Source organism: Phyllostomus hastatus, unplaced genomic scaffold (assembly GCF_019186645.2).
Source record: "Phyllostomus hastatus isolate PE091 unplaced genomic scaffold, TTU_PhHast_1.1 phas_scaffold_129, whole genome shotgun sequence".
Lineage (NCBI taxonomy): Eukaryota > Metazoa > Chordata > Mammalia > Chiroptera > Phyllostomidae > Phyllostomus > Phyllostomus hastatus.
In genome coordinates this window covers 12,758,751-12,781,418 of record NW_025334009.1, presented here as the reverse complement: position 1 = coordinate 12,781,418, position 22,668 = coordinate 12,758,751, and the positions used below count along the sequence as shown (strand labels likewise).

At 40.4% G+C, this 22,668-nt stretch overlaps 1 protein-coding gene across 27 annotated transcripts in view; it reads left to right on the top strand.

The window, feature by feature from the left end:
* ARPP21 (cAMP regulated phosphoprotein 21) overlaps positions 1-22,668 on the top strand; it is a 150,414-nt gene that overhangs the window by 36,626 nt on the left and 91,120 nt on the right. For 20 of the 27 annotated variants that reach the window (XM_045857078.1, XM_045857101.1, XM_045857100.1 and 17 more), the window contains exons 2-9: positions 6,611-6,785; positions 8,530-8,696; positions 9,713-9,754; positions 10,518-10,607; positions 14,538-14,682; positions 16,144-16,222; positions 16,874-16,933; positions 17,682-17,822. In XM_045857078.1, the coding sequence (XP_045713034.1) occupies positions 8,568-8,696; positions 9,713-9,754; positions 10,518-10,607; positions 14,538-14,682; positions 16,144-16,222; positions 16,874-16,933; positions 17,682-17,822 (686 nt within the window). In that variant the 5' untranslated portion in view covers positions 6,611-6,785; positions 8,530-8,567. Of the gene's footprint in view, positions 1-5,144; positions 5,165-6,096; positions 6,195-6,456; positions 6,526-6,610; positions 6,786-8,529; positions 8,697-9,712; positions 9,755-10,517; positions 10,608-10,815; positions 12,608-14,537; positions 14,683-16,143; positions 16,223-16,873; positions 16,934-17,681; positions 17,823-22,668 lie in introns of those variants that run through there. The other 7 variants (XM_045857102.1, XM_045857099.1, XM_045857086.1 and 4 more) reach the window with 6 other exon arrangements.

The window sequence follows — 22,668 nt, the reverse complement described above, 5'->3', positions numbered from 1 at the left end:
AATTAATTGCTTAGATTAGATGAGCCTGGTCAAATTCCTAATAGAGCTGTCAGTAGGGGAATACAGTGTATTAAAAAGAGCTCTGACCCCCTGTCAAAATGAAAAGGTTTTTGGTCCAGCTCTGTCACTCTATGGTTGTGGATCTGTCACTGGATTTAACGCTGACATTATTTCAAGGGTCTTTGCAAAGCTATGGTTCTCTGTGTGCTTGTGCTCCGCCCCCCCCCACCCCCAACTTTTTTTTAAGTTTGCACCAGTCTGGAGGTTGATGACTCTGCCCTGTGTATGGATAAATCATGCCTAGTCTCTTAATAGAATGAGGTAGGAGATATAAGGGAATGATCAGCCTGCATGGGTTATGAAAGTTGAGGCCATTTAAAAGTCCTGGGACTGGTCCTAGATGGTGTGGCTCAGTGGCTTGAGCACCAGGCTGTGAACTGAATGGTTGCTGGTTCAATTCCCAGTCAGGGAACATGTCTGGGTTGTGGGCTGTGTCCCCAGTTAGGGACATGCAAGAGGCAACCAATTGATGTTTCTCTTGCACATCGATGTTTCTCTCCCTCTCTTTCTCCCTCCCTCATCTTCTTTCTAAAGATACAGACAAATAAAAACCTTTAAAAATCCTGAGACTAGTCCTAGTGGTCACATCATGGAACCAAAACCATCCTCAATGCTTTCTCAGATTATTTGACTTATTTTCTAACATGGCAGCAGAGCCATTGGCCCTGTTCTCTGTGGCATGGATTTTATGGTAGATTCTCCTTATCTGCAATAAAAAAAACTATGCAGAAAAACAGGCAATGAGGAGACAGAGCTGCTGATCAGCTGCACTGCTATGTCCAGTTTTCTCACCCAGGTTATTGGCATCTTGATGTTTTTATTGCAGCAAGACTGTGCCCAGAGTAAGGTCTGGGCATCAAAATCGATAGTGTTGTCTTTTTCAATTATGGTGGTTGTTACGTTTTGTGGATGAGAACATGCTGGCTATGCATACGTGGGCCTGGTAGAGGTGCATTGGAAGGTTCTCTGAAATCACATCCCACTCTTTTATTCTTGCAATGTCCACATTGGATGATTAAATAGCAGCGCTTATCTTGCCAGAGAAGAGACTGCTCAGATGATGATGAGGTTACTGAAGTCCTATTTATCATCTACTAGAGCCGAGTACAAACCTGGGGAGGTTGATACACAGAACTTGTCTGTACATGTATGTATTATGAACATACCAGGAAAATTTTTTAAAGTAGTTCTATCATTTCTACCTTTGATCTGTTTGCATGCATATTGATTTGTTTATTCTTGATTTATATTCAGGAAGAAAAAGAGATCTTTTTTAGCTTTTTAGCTGTGGTCAAATACACATAATATGATATTTGTCATTCTAACCATTCAAAAGTGTGTAATTCGCTGGCATTACATACATTCACGGTGTTGTATAACCATCACCACATCTATATCCACCACTTTTTTTAACCATCCCAACAAAAACTCTGTACCAGCTAAATAATAACTACTTTCTTTCCTACCTCCAGCTTCTGGTAACCTCTATTTTACTTCCTATCTTGATGAATTTGCGTGTTCTAGGCACCTCATACAAGAGGACTTACGTAATGTTTGTTCTTCTGTTTCTGGATTGTTTTACTAAGCATAATGTATTCAAAGTCCATCCATATTGTAGCATGTATCACAATTTCATGCCATTTCTGTGGTTGAATACTATTCCTTTGTTTGTATATGCCGTGTTTTGTTTATCCATTCATCTGTGGATGGACCCTGGGGTAGTTTTCACCTTTTGGTCATTATGAATAATGCTGCTGTAAACATTAGTAATACAAACATCTGTCTGAAGGCTTTCATGATTTTGGATATATATTGAAGAGTGGAATTACTGGGTCATATGACAGTTGTCTGTTTAAAAATGTCAGTTCTTTTTTCTCCCCTGGTTCTAACTCTTGTACCAATACCAAACAAGGCTAACTTCTCTTGATGTGAATATACTTTAAGCATTTGAAAAGAGCTATTTTTGTCCCTCCTAGCCCTTCTTTTGTCTAAGCCAAAAGTGATACAACTTTTGGGTGGGAACCCAAATGTACGATTTTATATGAACCCTCTCTACGCTTCACTTCATTACCTCCATCAGTTAGTTCATTCTCTGGGGATAGCCAAATATCTATTCTGGGATCCAATTCATTAGATACCTCTCCCAGGTGTATGTCTTCCTGCCTTCGAAATACACTGAGAAAACACTTAAGATTCATAAAAGCAGAAATCATCTTAATCCTCCGGATCATGAATAATCAAAAAGAGGATGATGAAGATAACATTATTCAGTCTATTTTTTAAATTTCTCACGTGGATCCATTTGGAGTGTTTATATCTTTATTTTATTAATCTTTAGGGAGGAATTATTTTTGATATTGTGCTGGTTGACCTGAGTATTATACCACAGTGTAGAACATCCTTGCACACAGTAGAGGTTCAGTAAAGACTCGTTGTAAGAATGGAAACATGGGCCTTTCTCCTGCAGATGTTTTTATTGAGAGCAGATCTCTCCATGTCAAAGGTCACCGTGATTATTGGAAGGCTGCCTTACGCCCATAACCTTGACACCAATTGTTTCCATTACTGGGATTCTGCCGAAAGTAAATGTAGGTTATGTCTGAGTCCAGTTTATTGTAATGGTTAAAGAAGACAAAGTGATACTCTGCATATCTCTATAAATTACTTAGCCATTAAAGCTCAAAAAAGAATAATCATATAAAATACTTATATCTCCTAAAATCCCAATGTGGAATAAACCTTTTTTTAAATATCCTTCTGGGATCTTCCTTCAAAACAGTTGTCTGGTCACTGGGGCATACGCATAGGTGGTGCGTTAGTCTTACAGAATGCCTATGTAGTGGGTTGACCAAAAACTATTTTAATTAAAGGGCATAGCTCCTGATAGAGTGTTTCTTGTACATGTATTGAAGAAGAACATTTTGGGGGGTGGGGGGAGCTAAATTTATGTAAAAATTCTTATTGATTTTTTTTGTCACGTGGGGAAATTTTCAAACTTGCTGAAGATATTAGCTTATACACTCTGTTGACACTATGGTTATTCTCATTTCTGAAAGAAATATAGTCTACTTACTTTTTTACTCTTTTAATTTAACCTCACATATTTATAACATTTTTAAAAACATTAATAGAATAACTTTTTTGAGAATAGGATGTATCTTTTGGTTTATAAGGCATTGTAGGTCTTAAATATCATATGTAGCAAACTGAAAAATCACGAATGTCACCACAATTTGCAAGTGATTTACATTTGCAGAACTGTGACAAGCTCAAAAAAAAAAGGGGACAGTGCTTATGGAAGAAACATTTCAATCATTCAAATAAGTAAATCTTGGTTGTATTGTTCTTTTCTTTTGAAAATTTTGTTGTTGCTGTTCAATTACAATCTTCTCCATTTTCCCCCATTGCTGTCTTCTGACCTATCCACCCAACCTCCCACATTCAGTCCTCCCCCGCCCGCCCGCACCGCCCTGTGTCTTTGCCCATGGGTCCTTCATACATGTTCCTTGACTTGATCCTGCCCCTTCTTTTCCCTACTGTTTCATCACCAAGTACCTATACTGATTTGGGATAAGATTAGTCATCCTATGTTACTTTTTATTAAAAAGATTGTGAGGAAAGTGACTAATGAAGTGACCCTCCCATCTTGCTCATAGAATTCAACTTCAAATTTCCCATTTCAACTATCCCCTGAGAATGAAATTATTGTTGGAATATGAATCAACTTTGATCTTTCTTTCTCCACACGACAGCCCAGTGATTCATATATGTAACACACACACACACACACACACACCCCATTAGGACACAGCTATTTTGTTGGTGGTGAGAAAGGGTGGAATATTTGGTATTTTGCATTGTACCTGCTTCCTCTCTTTCTCATCCTCACAATCCCATAATCGCTACTCTTTTCAACTGAAAAATCAGGTGAAAAAATTAACAACAGCAAAAATATAAAAGGAAAAGCTAATTATTTTACTTATTTTCCTCTTGGTAAATAGCTGAGAGCACTGTTGACCATTTCCTATGGCTTGTTTTGCAAGTGATTAACTCACTGACTTTACTAAATACTGTCCTCTAAAATCAATGACTTTCAACTAGTGTGCTGCAAGAATTTTTAAAACATGTAGTGCCCAACTATTTAGTCAGGGGCATTGACCTCTTTTCCCTTATCTTGTCAAATAAAAAAATGACAACAGCTAACACAACAATAAACAGCCAGTGTGAATGAATCCCAATTATACATAGTTTTTGTCAGGTTGACAACGAACACATTTTGTGGTGTGCTGTAGAATTTTAGGAATTAGTTGATGTGTGCCAAGGGATGAGAAAGGTTGAAAATCACTGCTCAGGATTATGATGAAAATGTTTTCACTGAAAGAACTGCAGTAACATATTTTGCGCATTTGAATTGAGTCTCCTCTTTCTCCCTCCACACCTCCAGTTATAACAATGTTCACTTGTCCAGAATATCTATTAGCTAAAAGTTGGATTAAAGATGTTTGTTTAGAATAGTTGGCTTCTTTGTGAAAATGGGAGCAATTGGAACAGATTAAGATTAAATGGCATTGGAAGAGCTGGGTGAGCTTGATGAACAGAAAGCTAGAGTAGAGTTGATTTCCTGGCACCGTTTCCTTAGCAAAGAGAACAATTTTAATCAGTGACAAAAATATTTGGGATCCATATGTTTCTCCCTGCTCATTCCCATATGCCCATATTTGCTTTTATCTTGGTGGATGATGACTTTATGATTCAGGCATGCAAGAATAATACCTCGCTGGCTTCAGAGCTCAGTGCTATTTCAAAACATGGCCTGGTAATTACGCACACACATATAGCCAGGCTGTTCACGCTTTCAGTTGGTTGAGTGGATATCAGTTTGTTCTTTCTCTTTTTCCATGGGAAGCAGTATATCTTGCATCCACCCACAGGGGCTAGAGGAATGCGACTAGGTTTAGATCTGAAACCCGCATTGACGTCCACCTCTTGGATTAAAGGCCACTGTGCAAATACGAGGAGCGGGGAAAGGAGGCAAAAGGGATGTGACGATCATTGAGAACTTCATTTTCTTTGGGGAAAGGAAACGGAATTCAAAAATCATTTGGTAATTCCATCCATTACTGGTGCCTATTCTAAGACATATTAGATAATGACTGGTTACTTAAATAGATTCTGGTTTTAAGCTGTGTTGACTTCTATTTAATATTGAGTGTTAGTCACAGCAGTTACGGTGAAACTGGTCAAAGTGGGAAAATTAAAATAACTATCGATGAACCATTCATTTTTTATTCTAAATGCATATTTGTTTATCTCACAATAAGCTATATACTTTTTAACAACAAAAGAAACATATTTCAAAGCCAAATTATCCATTTTAATAAAACATGGGCAAAGCTGGGGGTGATTGACTGTATAAGCAATTGCATTTTCAAAAGTTGTTTTTCTCTCGTACAACAAATGGCGCTGTAACCCAATAGGCTGTTAACATAGCCACAGTGAAATCCTGTGGGGACCAGCTGTGCTCGTTTAAACTTGGGAGGGGGGCAACGAGGAGGAGGCAGAGAGGGTTTCTGAACTTCAGACTGCATAACTGAGATGCATTTATTGTTTTCAAAGATGGGTACATGATGGGAGAGGCGTGCGTGCTGTTGGAGTTAGCAGGTGTGCGACAGAGCAGAATTGCAGCTAAAGGAGACGGATGCAGCTTGGTTTTGGCAAATGCTATTAGTGATCCATCTCTGTGTTTGCATTCAAGCTGTCTTTGCCTGTGCTCCTGTAGGAGTGGTGAGAAAAAGAAAGTACACATTATAGCATGGATTGTTTTCAACAAGCTTAAAGTTTGCAAATCTGTTGAATCCCTCTGACAGCGTGTCTTTGCTGTCAAACAGAATGCCCAGCTGGCGGTGGCGATCCTGCTGGGGAGGGAGGGGTCCGGAGAGACTGCGTTCACCCTGCAACGAGAACATTAGGGATGCTTCTTCCCAAACTGTAAGCGGGGAGGAAAGAGCTGTCAGACATGCCGCCGAGAACCTGCTCTTTTTCACTTTACAGCTAATGCCTCATGAAATCGAAATCTTTACATACACTTCGTTAGGATAACTTTCCTAAAGAAAGGAGTCAGAAACAACATTAAGGTATATTATATGAATCCATAATTAAGACAAAGGCTTTGCTTAAAAAAAGAGGCAAGACTTTTGCTCATAGGTGATCCGGATTCTCATTGAGGCAAACGATCAAGCTCTTTTTTTTTTTAAATATAAAGTGAGAGATTTCACTAAAAAAGGTTAAAATCGAAGTGAGTAATCTTCAGTGCATAATGCAATTGTTAATTTTAGCTCCTTGCGTGGGTGCCGTTCTGACTTGAACAGCCGGCTGTAGCCTTCATTAGAGAAGAAGCAGGAGGCTTGAGACAGGTGGAGCTGGATCAAGCTGTGAACGTGATTTTGCTGGAAGCTGGTCATTAGTGTTAGAAACCTGCTCTTATTTCTTTCGTCCTTCACCCTACCATGATCGTTGCAATTCTTGCTATTGACATTTCATCTTTTTTCAGGTTGATGATGTGTCAAACTGTGTAAGGGAATCGCATGGACATGGGCATTCCGAACTGTTAATGGGGACATGGGACTCCAGTTACCTCTGATCACTTGTGTGGATTTTCCTGGTGTAGAACGACAGAAGCCGCTTAGTGAGTCGCCAAGACCTACAGCAGGAATCCTGCACAAAAGGTAAAAAGAAGTCTCGTTGCCTGGCTGTCATTTCATCTGTATTTTTGATTGTTATATAAATGTGCCTGTTTGCATAGAGCCTTTCATTAGATGTAAACAAAACAGACAGGGTCTGTATTAGAGACTCAGCTGGCTTCTCATTTGTACGATTGAACTCAATTTGTTCATTCCATTTTCCATTTTAAATCTGGTCGTGATCTGTTTTTTTATTGAAAGGCTCTGAAAAAAAGTTTCGGGCAACAGAAGTCGCGTCTCCTCCCTCTCTGCCCAGTACATTGAGAAACACGCTGTGTGTGCTATTGGCAAGCAGAACTTTTGATTTTGTGTAACTACATACATACCCAGTTTCACGGGAAGAAGAGAAATATGTCAAAATACACTGGATGGAACCGCTAAAACCTCCCCAAACCTGAAAGCATTGCTCATTAGTCACTCACAGACTCAAACCACCGTCCTTCGAGAAAACTTTTCCGTTTTCATTCCCACAATCCTTTGCCAAATGAGCCTTTAAAAGATATCATTAGATACCACCTGTCCTGTCACGGTGGGTCTTAGGAAATTTGCAATAGAAATTGCCGTGTTTTAGCTCTTTCTCATATTTCGTCTATCCTGCTGGAAATGAAGATACTGAATTAGCAAATGGTAATTAAACACTCCCAAAGGAACATTTCAAAACACTGATTTGTCCAATAATAATTACCCTTGTGATGACTGGGCACAGAACAGTCACTGCTTGGGAATTTTTGTGGGGGGAAAAAACTGGCTTTCTAGGCTACAATGTCCTTTTCTCTCTTTTCCTTTTTCCTTCCTTCTTCCCATTTTTCTTTCCTTTTCCTCTCTTCCCTCCTTTTTCCCTCACATCTTAAAAAAAAAAACCACTGAGGAGAAAGTAAATGCTAAATTATTCATGAGCCCCATTTGACAGCCTATCAGAAGGGAAAGTGTCAGGGGTTGGAGAAAAAGGAATAAATAACAAACAGACTTGAACTCTGAAAGCCACCCCTCGTGTCTGTGCAGTCGTGTGTTGTGAGCCCGGAGTAGCGCGGTTCAGGGTGATAACTTCCTCGGAGCTGCTGCCAGAGACGTGCTTGCCACGGATCCCTGCAGTACCAGCTTGGGAGAGGGCTTAGGCTTTGAATAACAACGCTGCCAGTTTGCAGCCTGACAGCGCTGGCTCCGAAAGGTTTATTGCGCAACTTAGATCCTATATTTATTATACTGGATTATTACCCCTGGAATTAATGTTTTGCCCCTTGTGGCATGTGCACGGTGTTCCTCATACCTGGAAAAGTGTGTTTATGGTTAAAACTGGTGGATAAGTTTTGAGTCGTCCTAAAGCTGCTACAGAACACCAGTACCACCTCTTGGCTCAGCTGTGCGGGGGGTCGTCTGTTCAAGAGTTGGAGAAATACTCTTTTTCTTTGCCTGCTACTTTGTCGTGGGGCACAGGGACTGTTAAATGTGTGTACGTGTCTCCGTTTATTTGTTTACCCATGTTGGTGGCAAGGTGTGTTCTCCAGTGTCTGTGTTTATGGGGGTGTGGGGAGGGCGACCGAATTTGCCTCTTGTGCTTGCCTTGAGTGCTTGATGTGATCTCGTTTTATTCTCCTTGTGTATAAAATTGGCAGAGATGCCCAGGCTGCTCATTTGAATTTGACATAAGGGGAGAAACGGAACATCTCAGAAATCATGGTAAATGCTTCACCTGGCTCTAACTTTACTTTCTGACGTCGTCACCTTGCAGGGCATCAAACCTTGCTATTTTAATTTGCGTCTGAAAGAATGTCTGAGCCAGGGGACCTGAGTCAGGCCATCGTGGAGGAAGGCGGGACCGAGCAAGGAAGGGCCACCCCAGAGAATGGTATTGTCAAGTCAGAAAGTCTGGACGAAGAAGAGAAGCTGGAACTGCAGGTAAGCCTGGGGGAAAACTAGGTCTCCGGCCACTGTGCACAGTTCCTTCTTCTCATTGTTAAGCTCTTTCGAAGGTTTGGTTTTTTCTTTTTGTTTTTTTTTTTTTTAAACCAGTTTGACTAGTAAAATGAATAGGAAATCTGTCAAGGTAATCCCTCTTTTTTGCTGACTAAATCGTGCTCAAAAAATGCCCTTTGAAATGAAAAATATCTAAAGAACATACTTAAGGACTACATTTGCACACAGCTCCTCCATACTAATTTCTAGACCACCTCGAGGAGTCTGTGGAAGGCTTTTCCCCCAAGGCAGCCATAGGTGAGCTGAGTTTTAAAAAAATGGATTTGCTATTCCAGGGAAAGAGGAAGACTCCGCTCATGACAGACTAGGAAAAGTCAAAGACGTGAACCCTGCTGATCTTCCTAGGCAGGCTAAGGTTTGATTCTTATTGGAAAACAAACGAAGCCCTAGAATTCTCAACCGGAGATGGAGAGAGGGAGACAGAGAGAGACAGAGAGACAGAGAGAAAGAGAACTACAAGGAGGAGGGGGGAGACTGGAAGTGAGGGTGACTGACGATACCGAAAAAGTGGCATGGTTAAGTACATCGTGTGTTATGCGGGGTGGGGGGAGAGATTTAGTAGAGGAAAAGCAAACCGTACTTGCAAATAGCTTGTATGGATTTTCTTTGAACCAAACTACAAAAGTGCTAACTCTTTTTATAGAGCAGAAAGCAAAGGCAGATAACCGTACAATGGCCTAAAGCCTTCAAGGTTGGCTTTTCTTCTCTCTAATAGCTTCTAAAGGAGAGAGAGCCACAGGTTCAATGGTCATTTGGGGGCACGAGGGAAGGGAGAGCCCGCCCAGTACTTAGAATGCCTTTGTTGCTATTACTATTGACTTCTCTGCTATAGTGACACATTTTGCCTCTCTTTCTCTCTCCTTTTCTGTCTCTGGTTGTTATTTACTGTTTGTTTGTTTGTTTGTTTGATTTTGCTTTATTTTATTTCTAACATACAGAGGCGACTGGCGGCTCAGAACCAAGAGAGAAGAAAGTCAAAGGTAGGGTTCTAGAGGGTCTATGTAGACCTGGTATCATGGATATCAACTGCATATTTTACATCTGAGTTCAAGGATTAGCCAGCAATCCAGGGGGCTCTGTGGAGATACTGTGGTGGATGGGGGCTGTACTGGTGCTGTCTGCTTTTAATGGGGTCGTGTTCACCTCTATCCTCCTTTTCCCGTTCTGAATGCTTTTTCATAGGAGCATTTGGGTTCGCAAATCTGCAAACGTACGGTGTCATCCCACATCCCCACGTGCGTGCAGATTTGACCATGCTTTGCAAAACAAACGGCTGCTTGTTTTGTTTCCACCGTAAGTTAAATTTGGGGCGAATGTTTTTTTCTCCCAGTTGATTTCCGCCCTGAAGTAAACAGGGGCTGGTGTTCGGGACACGTTATCATCTGTGTTAAGCATCTTCTCAGTTCAGTCGCTTCCAGGCTTCCTTTTAGCAGACATTATTTCTTGCCACCTTTTCTTTCGGGCATTCTCATGAAGCGGCAGCAGCTCAACACGATGGGCACAACTTGTTGAAAGTGTTCCTCAAATCCATCTGCTCACACCCCCCTCAGCTTGGTCCCCATCCACATGGGGGCCTGACGCTTTGGGCCAATGCAGACAGCCCTGAGTGGCTCATCTGAAGCCCAGTTGTAAGGTCTGGTTTGGGGTTGTCATGTGCAAGAGGAGATGATATGACGGCCTGAGAATGTTTTCTGTTTGTTTTCTTTGTTTTCTTTTCCGCCCCCCCTCTCTCCCCCTTCCAAGTCAGGCGCAGGCAAAGGGAAACTGACCCGCAGCCTGGCTGTCTGTGAAGAATCCTCAGCCAGACCCGGAGGGGAGAATCTCCAGGATCAGGTATACCCCGTGTTACTATCGTTACCTGCATGAGGGGGACCCAGCTGTGTGTGCATGGGTAGCAATCTGGCATTGAACAGTGCGTTGGGGGAGAAAAAAAAACGTAACAGAAGAAAGAAATCACTTTCTGCTTTTATCCCCTGCTTATGAGACATGCTGAACTAGTGCTGCAGTTTGTCACAGAGTATTACGTTTGCTTTTTTTCCAGACCCTCTGAAAACTGCAAATGGAAAGGAATTCAAAAGAATTTAGATTAAAACTTAAAAAGTAAGCCCGGTAGTGCTGAGTTCCCTCAAAGGCTCTCTGTTGATAAGACTGAACCAAATATAGCCCTAAACGCCCATTCTCCTTCCTTAGGGAAGATGCTTACCTCTCACCCCCCAAAAATACATCTGCCTATAAGAAACATAACCCTCAGCTACAGTCAGACTTTAGAAAGAGTGAAAAAAAATGCATCAAGTTTTGCAGAAATACTTCTATGGCCTTTAGTGGAGATGTCTCAATACTGGAAAAAATTACTCAGAAGTGAATCTGAGCTGATGGTGAATTTCAGTTAATATTATTAACATGTTGCTGCTTATCCTTAGAGTAACTGTTGCTAACCTACAGCAAGACTATTAGGCTCGAACAATGGAAATGCCAACAAAACCCTTTTGTGACAAAATGGGAAACTTCACATCATATATACTTTGCTTTGCCTTTTAGGCATCATATTAGCTTTTATTAAAATAGTCTTGCTGCTGCTATTTCCCTTATTTTATCAGAGACTGGGAGCAGCCAAGACAAAAGTGAAATGATTTATCTGAGCCCAGGGGAGGGGAAATTGATTTAAAGATATCATTATTTTTGTTGGGTCTTGTTTTGCTTTTCTCTTTGTGCTTTAATTGAAATACTCTAAATTCTCCTCATGGTTCCAGAGAGTATTGAGAGCACTTTCTTTCAAAGGACCAAAAACAAATTCCTTATAGATCTTGTCCTAAGAGTATTTTTTTTCCTAGCCTCATTTTCTCAACCTGCCACTCATGTCATAAGGCATGGACAGGCTACCTTTCCGTAGCCATCACTGTCTGTCATCCGCAAGCTTTCTTTTCCTTGGGTTCTGAGAAATGTGTGGCTTTTCTTCAGCATTTTATCTGTGCTTCTATTTTTAATGGAGATTGAAAAGGGGGAATCATGTGAATATCACGGCTTGTATTATTCGAATGTTGACTGATGGCTTGTAATGTACTGCACACAATATGTGTTAACCCTGCAGAATGAGAGACTCTGGGAGAAGAAATGCCCCAGTTGTCTCCTACTTCAATGCAGGGCAGAGGAGGGCAGCCTCGATAGATGTATTCTGATTTTGATCCCATTTGGCAAGGTACCAGGAGGACATTTTTTAAGAGGTCATCTGTATCATAGTGCCTGTCCTGGACCTAAGTCTAGTTTCTCCATACCATTGGTGCAGAGAAATAAGATGCAAACGGTGCTTTGCTCCTGCTGATTCCAAGATTAGCTTCGTAGGAGAGAATTAGAGCTTGCAAGCTTTTCTTTGGACTAGCTGAGGGGTGGTGGGAGCAGGGGGCTGCTAGAAAATACCCAGACGCACATGTAAGCAAGTGGCCATGCTAGTCTTTTTTAGAGAATAAAGAAGCAGACCTTTGAGCTCATATGCAATGCCTTCATTAGCTACCACCGGCACTTACAAAGTGTGGGATCTGAATCCCAGGGTGTGAGTATAGTGTGTGGATTGTATTGCTTCCCCAATGTTTGTACATTCCCAGTATTTGGAAAACTGCCTTCATTTTCTTGTGTGGGAAAAACTCTTGCTACCTGTATTACTTGATCTCAGACCCATAGTTGATGGTTCAGTCCGTCCTTAAGTTAAAGGAGTTTTGCTTTTCTAATGTTATACTCTTTATCTATCAGTGTATTACTGCAACTTGAATCATTCTTTTACTGTTGTTGGACATAAACTTATCCTGTACCAATGTATTTATTAACACTTGTATTTTATTATTGAGCATATCAATAAAAATATTAAAAAATAACAGATTGTTTTTTACCAACTTTATAGCACTTTTGTGTGTTCTTTCAACACCATGATGTATATTTATGTATAGAACAGAGAGGTGTTTTTCTGGGCATAATCTGGTTCCACACATGGCCCGAGTTTGTCCATTTTTTTGTAAATGTTGTCCATTAGCCTCTGTTCTTACATTCATGTTTCCAGGCCTCTTTGGTTTTAGATGCAAACTTTTGGAGGCTGGATGGTTCAACTGGTTTTGAAGAAGCAATGAGACCACTTTCATGGACTGGTACCCTCAGTTTCCCCTCCTGGTCAAATGTCAAATTGATTCTTCCCTACCCCTGCCCTGTCTTCTGAACCAGAAATGTTCCAGCTGTTTGCTTAGCAAGTAGAAACAAATCAGAACCCTAAAATCTGCCTGAAGCTTTGCAGACTAAGACATTTCTGTCCCAAATCAAGTGACAAGACCCTGTAATCAAATTACACTCAGTGTTACATGTTTTGTGTATGTTCATCCCCAGGATAAACATGTTGAATATCAGGAAATCAGCTAAGAGAAATATGTGTCATGAGAAAGCATTTTGTTTCATCTGCTATAGCACGTCTTTCCAGCCATGCTGACTTTTCGTGCCAGCCATGCATTCACAACGGAGCCCCTCCCACAAAAGAAATGCGGCTTTGAAGGACTTTGATGTCATGCTTGTTAGATTAGACAAGTTAACCAAGAGCCACTAAGAATCCCAGATTGGCCGTAATGTGAGGATATGCAGGCATCAGTTTAGTCACATGTAGATGAGCACTAGCTTAGTTTTCAGTGAAAAACACTATTAGTCATTGGGAATATTTTCTCCCCTACATCATGCATTTTAATGTCACTGGTGGCAGAAAGTTTTCCCATCAAGTGATCTGTTACATAAGAACATGTGGGCTCGATGTTGGCTAAGTTGTCATAATTTTAATCAGAGCATAGGTTTTTCATAAAACTGAAAAACATAATTTGGTTCATTCTTCTTCAAAACAGTGGATATACTATCAACCAGAGGACGGATACACAATTTAATACAAAATGACTCGTTTTGGGTACAAAATGAATAAATATAAAAGTGCCTTCAGCCCAAACACTGTAAATGGTCAATCATGCTGAGTATCAGTCTAAGAGAATCTTACATTTTATAAAGGATCGACTGATACTAAAATTAAACTAATCTTAAATATTTATATATAACTGATGGAAAATGTTCTATTCTCTATGCTTTCTAAAAGGCAATGCTTATTGTACCATATATTATGATGATTTGTTAAGGGCATTTGTGAACAATGTGTGACAATGATCCATACCTAAGATTCCTGCAATTATATAGTTTGATTTTTCTTAGTGGTAAAAATCACTGCTGATACAGTTCTAACATAGCCTTTTTATTGTAAAGTGGTTATTAGGGCCTTTATTTATGTTTGTTCGGTCTGTAATTATGATTCATAACATCTGTCTGTTGGTATTTGTACCAATTTATTCTGACAAGAAATTATAGGAAAGAGCAATAGAAGCTTCTCTTTCTTTGAGAGATGACACTGGCTGTAGTGCAAGCTTACTGGTAAAGCATTTTTTCCTAGGTGATTAAAATAAACCTGTAGAGAAAATAAGAGCTGTGATCTACAGGGAAGTAGTTTGCTTAAGGTTAACAACCATGAGGCAAAGTTTTAGTATTAGAGGTTTCTCATGACCTCCCATTGGCTTCTGAACTTGAATTCACCTTCAAAGGCAATTATTTTTTTTTTCTGACAGGTTTTTTACCATTTAAGAGAAGAGAAAATCTGTACCTGGCTTTCATTTTCCTATACTTAATAATCTCTCTGCAAAATGGAAACCAGACAGAAATGATTAAATCTGGCCCTAAATTATTATATTTTCTCCCCAACAGGAATCAATTCATTTACAGCTTTCCAGTTTCCCCAGCCTGCAAGAGGATGATAAATCTAGGAAAGATGACACTGAAAGAGAAAAAGAAAAGGATAAAAACAAAGATAAATCCTCTGAAAAACCCAAGATCAGAATGTTATCAAAAGGTGAATGTAAAAATGTTTCCTTAACGTACTCAGTTGGGGCACATGAAGAGTCACAGAATACATTCTAGGTTTTACATGCTATTCACCTCCCACCAAACTTTGCGCTTAACTCTGTGTGTGTGTGTGTGTGTGTGTGTGTGTGTGTGTGTGTGTGTGTAAACGATGTGAACTTGAATTGTTTCCCCATTCATGGTGTCATTATTTGTGTAGCCAGAAAGGTTATTTTTTAGGATCACATATGTTTCTGGGTTTTCATTTGGGTCTCCTAGTTTCAAAGATAAGTTCATACAAGCAGTGAATATAAATCTACTCTTGGTTCAGCTTTATTAGTCCCATTAATGTGGATTGATGAACAACAGTGATAGCCAGTTTTGCATCTTAACTGTCATGTTTATCTTAAAGGACAGGTAGAGCATTAGCAGTTCTCCATCCATAAGTGATGTCCTCTGCAAAGCACAGGTGTGTGTGTCCATGGCAATGAGAATGTACAACATTTTACCTGGCACGGATGAATTCCGTCCATGCCATCCATATATTGCCCCATAATATCTCACTTAAAATATATAGAGTTCTACTTCAGCGAAGTTTTCCCAAAATGTCATTCCTTCTAAACCTGCAAACCTACTCTCTGGACTTCTCAAATTATTGCCATATATAGAATTGCACAAAACTAAAAGAAAAACAAGAAAACAAAGGTAAAAACAAAACTAAGTTGACATGAAGGATGCCATGAAAAAATGGCTTTGCAGTAGACTTTCTTTTAATAACTGAGAAAGAATAGGGCATTGGATGAGCTGAGGAATGACGCCCATCTCCAATAGCACGCTCTATAACGGCGTATCTGCTTAGAATAATTGTCTTCACTGCTGAGTCTCTAAAACCCAAGGTGTACACGGAGTAAGAAGTACAGGTTCCTAAAATGGTTTTAGACATTAGGCTTTAGCTAGTATCAGAAGATTTTGAAAGACTTGGAAATACTTGGTATCCTCCTGTCTTTTGCCCTGATTCATATTTATTCTTAGAGCTTTCATTTTTTTGCCTCCTCTGTTTTAAGAGTGAGAGGGTTCCGTGGGATCTCACACTCCTGAGAGCTCTCTCTGTGGGCTGAGACTACCCACCACAGGGAGGTCGTGCCCTTGCTGATTTCAAGCACAAAGTGAACACGTGATATTTGACTCCGCCCATCACCCACCCAGACTGTGCCTACTTGCTCTCCCTCCTCCTATGACAGCTGGGTCCTTCCGTGCTCAGGATCTATTGGGTGTTCTCAATCCCCAAATCTAATTTTCATTCTGATGATATACTGCCCGATTGCTCGTTTTGAAATATGTATCTTTCATACAAATAGTTTCACCTAAGACTTACCTGAGCAGGAGGGAAATGGGGAGGTTGGGACAACCTTTTCGCCTCCCCGCTCCCGCCACCACCATCCTGACAACGTGATCGTGCTGTTTGTTTCAGATTGCAGCCAGGAATACACGGACTCCACAGGCATAGACTTGCATGAGTTTCTGATTAACACGTTAAAGAATAATTCCAGGTAATTCTTAAACAAACCTCTTATTTTTAGAAAAGTCACATGGAATATTACCATCAAGGTCAATAATCCAAATACTTCTAAGGAAGTGGTTGTGAGTGCTGACACCTTCTCTGATGTCTCAACCTACCTCTTGTATTTTCTGTTTTCTGTTACTAGTTTGTGTGTGCCTTATTGGTAGATAGTCTGAACGCCTGGGTGAATAAGTCATAGTTTAAAAATTCTGCTTTTTATCCTGGTCACAAAGATAGACTGGTTAATGGGGAAAATAAGGGGAAAAATCAGTATCAAATAAAGCAATTATACTTCAGTGCAGTTATATAACCATCTGTTTGGGTCTTGCTTTGTTCTAAGCTTCCAATTAATTTTAAATATACAATTTATGTGATGTGTTTTATGTGCATAATAACTTGCATAGCCTAAGTAATGTTAAAACTGTAGAAGTTTCAATGTTATAAAATACTTAATCAATGAGAAGAAAAATTATTTGAAGTAGAGTGATATGTATTGGAGAACATATTCCACAGAACAGTTAGACACAAGATTGGAGCCACATGCATTAAAACAACCTGTTCGCACATCCAGATAAACGTTGCAGGTCTTTGGCAATGGAAAGTACATAAAAACCCTTTCATTTTCACATTTGTTTTGCAGGGACAGGATGATACTCTTGAAAATGGAGCAGGAAATTATCGATTTCATTGGTGACAACAAGTATGTTCAATTGCAGCGCTGGTTAATTTACGTGGTGTATCTTAGTTTGGTATTTAGGTTTAATTATTCATTCTGGACAGATCTGGGGATAGATAAAGCATTGTTTAGTATATTTGATGATTGGCTACATGGCGATTTTATTGGAGTTAGGAAGTACACACTGATGGGAGTTGTTGCTTGGACCGTGTGAACTCCTGCTTGTTAAATTCCTGACAAAGTGGCTATAAACAGGGGGCCACTGATTAGCATAGAGTAGCTGTAACAAGAAGCGACCCTTTCCATTTATATTATAGTTTTTTAATGGGCTCCAGCTGGCTGCAGTCAGTTATGCCTGGAAATGATTGTGCTGCCGTCAGTGTAAACCGTGTAGTGACACATCTCCAGATAGGCATCTGCAGTCACATATTATGTCACATCATTTGTCCTGCGCCTGGCTCCGTGGATCAGGTGTCATGGACTAAAATAGAACGTTCTCCAACTGACATCCCATGCCCTCTGGTGAGAGAAATGTGCCCCACTGAAACAAAGATATTTATCGTCGCTTAATCGATAAGTCTACAGTAAGTGGAAAATTTGTCTCGCAATGGGAACATGAATTGATGCCGGAGATGAAGTGGGTTGGATGAAAGAGAAATGGGTGTGTGTGTGTGTGTGTGTGTGTGTGTGTGCGTGCGCGCGCACCTGTGCAATGTACTTCGGGGCCAGAAACAAAAATTCTGATTCCACTTTTTTGGGTACTCTCTTTTAGTAATCATTATAAAAAGTTCCCCCAGATGTCATCCTATCAGAGGATGCTCGTCCACCGCGTGGCGGCTTACTTCGGGCTGGACCACAATGTGGATCAAACAGGGAAGTCTGTGATCATCAACAAGACCAGCAGCACAAGAATGTAAGCCCCATGTCTGCATCTGTTTGGCATTTTCTTTCTCTCTTACGGATTCATTTATGGAGAGCCCAGCATAAAATTCCAAGTATATGACATTTAAAATGCGTGGTGTGATTTATCTCTTGTTCTTATCAGCAGTAGAGTGGCATTTATCTGTAGAAGCTTGTCTGAGGACCAGGGAAGTTGCTAAAATTCGGGCAATAAAGTGAATTTATTTCTCTGATCTTTAACATAACTCCTGAAACATATTTCTTTTTTTCTTCCATCCGCAACTCCATGTGATTATAAACAAATCCATGGAACATTTTATGTCAAAATATAACCCCAGTTAGAAATAGCAGACATTTTAAAACAACAATGACATATGCAGAATAGTTGTCTTTTTCTTTCTTTTGCTGGTTTGTAGACTTCTGTCTTATTGTGGCTTCTAAAGTAGCAAAAATCCTGCCTGTAAGACCCAGTTCTTTGCTTACTACCTGTGTGACCTGAAACAAAGCATTTAAAAACCTGCCGTCCCAGTTTTCTTCTTTTATAAAATGAGAGTTTTGAGTTGGATGGTGCCTAAGGCCTAGCTCTAGATGTAGGATAGTGGTTTTTGGTCCTTAAAAAAATTGTTTGCTTCCATCTTAATATCTTTCTGTGGTCCCACTGAGTCATCAAAAAAGCATGCAATGAGTAGTTATTTGCGTTGGAAATTTGGAGCTGTCTCTCTTGATCCCAGGTATCTTTTAAGTACAGAGAAAGCCACTTTTATAAGCAAAATACATATTCAATGGAAAAAAGACTGCCTTCAGCCTTCTCTTAAAACATTTGCATGTTATAATGTTGTTGTTTTATAGTGTGCTTGGTACATTGCGTAAACTGCAGTTTTTAGAACTGCTATGTCCCTGAAGTGAACTTCTGTGTCAAGCTAAGCAGCGTGGTTAAAACACTTCATTTTCTGCTCGTCAGATGTTGGGACACGGTTAGGGATGGAGAGGAGGCACTCTCTCTACTCAAGGCCCAGTCTGTGTGCAGCAGAACCAGAGAGAAGGTCAGAGTGGAGACCTGGGAGGTCTGGGACAGAGCTGGGCTGTTATCTCAGGGACAATGAGCACTGCAGCTCTCCGGGCCTCCAATTACTTATTTATCCGCAGGGGAGTTTGAAGTGGATCGTGGTTAACAGCCCTCGAGGCCTCAGAATCATTGGGTCTTGTGGTTGTTTTCTACTTTGCTGGCAGAACACATTTTAAAGTTTATCAGCTGCCCACTTTATCTGATGGTTAGCACATGCGCTTCCTCTTTTGAACACTAGTAGAAATGAAAATGCACTGTCCTTCAATTCTTTATCTCTTCCCTCTCCATCACATACTCCTAGTGATTGCTGTTGTCGTTGTTTTTAATTCTCCATTCTGCCTTTTCTGTGACTTTTCAGATCCCTCAAGGCAGGGAGGGACATGGTGATGGTGAAATAGGCAAGCAATGAACTATATTCTTTTAATTTGTCCATCTCCTCTTTCTCTACAAAGCCATAACAGAAAAGCCTATAGGCCCAGTAGACTGGTGCAGTTTCAGCTGGAATAGATAATGCACTATTTTTAATGCGCACTGATGTTGCAATCACATCAGTCACGAATATTGGTGCCCATGTTTGACACTTGTTCTCTCGCAGAATTGACTGCTTTCTGGTTGACAATGAATGGAGTTTTTGAGTTGACATCTGCCATGTTGTGTTTCCAACCCACAGTTCAAGTTGCCTTTCCCCCATATATTGCCAGAAATAGGTTCCATTCTCCAGCACTTTTAGATGTTTTCTATTGGAGTTCTTCGTTACCTGTCAGGTTAGGTGTCAAAACCAGATGAGCCTCTTGGAAATCTGGGGCAGAAGTATTAGGGTCTGCGCTACTTTGGCACCACAAACGATGTTTATAATGTATTTACTCTCTGTAATGTTGCTTTTTTCATATTCAGGATTGAGGCTGAAAATGGGAATAGTAATTTTATTAAAAAATATTTACATGCAACAAATATAAAGGCCTGTTTTTATCTGAGTTTTTCTTTTCTTTGTCTCTCTTTCTGATCTACATTTTCTCTTGTTTATTTTGCTATGCATTTAGCCAGGAGCGGCTCATTGGTCTTTTATTAGATGATTATTTTCAGCTCCCTCTCTTCTTCACTCTAGAGAAAGGACTCACGTTCAGGGTATATCATTTGGAGACTAGAAACCATCTGCTTGAGCTGGCATCGTCCAAAGGGCCGGCATCAGTCCCCTGCAAAGCCGCATGTGCACCTGAGTGCCTTTGCATCTGTCAGAGTAATGGCTGAACTAGTCTCAGATAACTTTCAAGTTAAAATGTTGTCATCTCTTGAATGTTTTTTTCTTTTGTCTTTCACATTCACCCACCCTCATTGCCTTAAATCCCCTACCCTAAAAGTACACAGCAAAGAAAGGAAATAGCAAATCCTCCAAAGGAGACTGGTTACAGGTCCCAGACCCCGTGAAACAGTAGTGGCCCAAAGGCAGAGGTGTGGGGCGGCACCAAGAGAGACCAGTGCTCAAGAACTCCGAGCCCTGATGGCTGAGATGTGCGGACCTAGGTGTTGGCTTGGTGCGATGAGTGGTATTAGTGACTAACGTACTTTGCCCGTCTGTTCTGGAAGGGGTGAGTGACTGAGCTGGCTTTTAGGTGAATCACAAGAACCATAAAACGTGTTCTGGTATAAATGAAGCTTCACGCTCGGTGAAGCAGTTGAGCCCAGGTGACTTTAAGAATCTTGAAGTGGTGGACAATTACGGCACTAAGCGGTAGGATGGTGGATCCTTCCCCTTCTCGGTGGGCAGCGGTACGCCAGAATCACTGGACACCTATTCTGCTCTGTTTCCTGAAGGTTTAAAGTGGGAATCTTTGCTCTTTGATCCTTAGGCGTTTCATTCCCCAAAGGTGGTTAATTGCATTTATACCAAAACAAACACGTTTCCTCCCACCTTGGTTGTATCTCTTTCCCTTGGGCGGGGAATGTGAGTAGCACCAGAATAAACTGAGCAGCGTCCTGATACGGAAGCTCGCTGAACAATTCTCTGAAGAAGACCAAGCACCTCTTGGGAATCCATGGGTGGCTGGTTGGCATCCTGTTGTTGCTAAACGTGATAAATTTACTCTGAACTTTTTGAAGGGATAGCATTGGAAATCATCTGCTTGAAGTCAAAGGTCCAGACACCTGACTCAGAATTGCATTACTCTCAGAAAAACCAATGAAGTTTTATTTACTGAGCAACTTTAATCAATACTCAGGCTCAAAGTAAGAGCTATCTGTTAGCTTTGGTCCAACTCTATCTCACTGCTCTCCAATATTATATTTTTTGATATTATTATTCTCACATGCTTCAGAGACCATAAGTTTCTATGGATGAGAAAGATAAATCATAGGAATCTATTGTTGCATTCCTTTCCCTGCTTGGAATTATTTATGAGACTTTGAGTGTCAAATGTGTAAATTACCACTCGATTTTAAAAATGAGACATGCTTGCGCCTTCTATAATGTTAACATTCTTAATATAACATTGTTTTTTAGTTTTTCCATGGAGTAAGGATACTCTTGAAATTTTTATTTATATATCTTACAACATTCTAGGTAGATAAACCCCAACCATTTACAGGAGTAAAAAACAAGACTCCTGTCTTGGTCTCTCTTACCTACTCACCTCACAAAGCCCAAGACTGAAACCCACTTCTCCTGGCGCTCAGCCGTGGCTCTCCTCTTAGAGTTAGGAAAACAAGAGCTGATCTTCATAGAATCAGTACTCGGAAGCGGTGACAGAAGCCAGAAGAACCCCAAACACTATTCTTTCACCCGTGCCCATGGGTTTCCTTACAACATCCTAATGTGCATTTCATTACTTTAAAAACGGAACAGAGAACTCAGTCCAACAATGTTTACACTGAGATGAAAGCTAACACTCTGACCGCAATAGAACTCCAGAACCACGGAACCCACCGGATTGGAAATTGTCCTGGCAGACTTGGAAGAGAGATAAAACCCATGTTCTTAACACTTGCCAAGCAAAAAGTACTTCTCAGGCGTTCAGCACAGGGCCTTCAACAAAAGAAGTATAGACTATTGAACATGCCCATCTTCTGGTTATAGTGTATTTGAGGAGCCAATGTAATTTTAGTCAGGACTTTGTGTGTGTGTGTGTGTGTGTGTGTGTGTGTGTGTGTGTGTGTAAATTGATTATCTGTGTTACACAGTTTGGGACAATTTAGAGAGAGGTTCACTATACATATGCTATATGTAATAAAATAATAGAGGCCATGAAGGAAAAATTGGAAACTATTCAGAATATAAGACTATTTTAATTGTATATAATCCCGCGATTAGAATCAACCCACTTTTAAATTGTTAACCTGTTAAATTAACAAATTAGCATTTTAATGGTTAGCCCTTTTAATTGTTAAATTGCTAATTTGTTTCACATATATATGAAACGAATTCATATATACATACACACACACACACACACACATATATATATGGTATTGCCCTAAACATACAATAGTATTGGAGGGAGCAAGACCGCTGTGGCTGGGTTCCTCCGTCTGCAGCCGTGCCTGCTGTAGGAGCAGGGTGACCCTCAGTTCCTGAGAGCACTGTGGTTTCTGTGTCATGGAAGTCGGCAGTCATTTCTGCACTTGCACCTCGAGAAAAGTTCTAGGGCTTACTTGTAGGTGAGAGCCTGGTGGTATACAACGGATAGTGGGTCTTCTTGTGTCTTAGTCATCTTAACATTTCTGTTAGCGGACAGGTCATTAGCATATTGCTATGGCTTCAGAAAAGAGGTCATTGAGGCATCAAGTAGGTAAAAAAGGC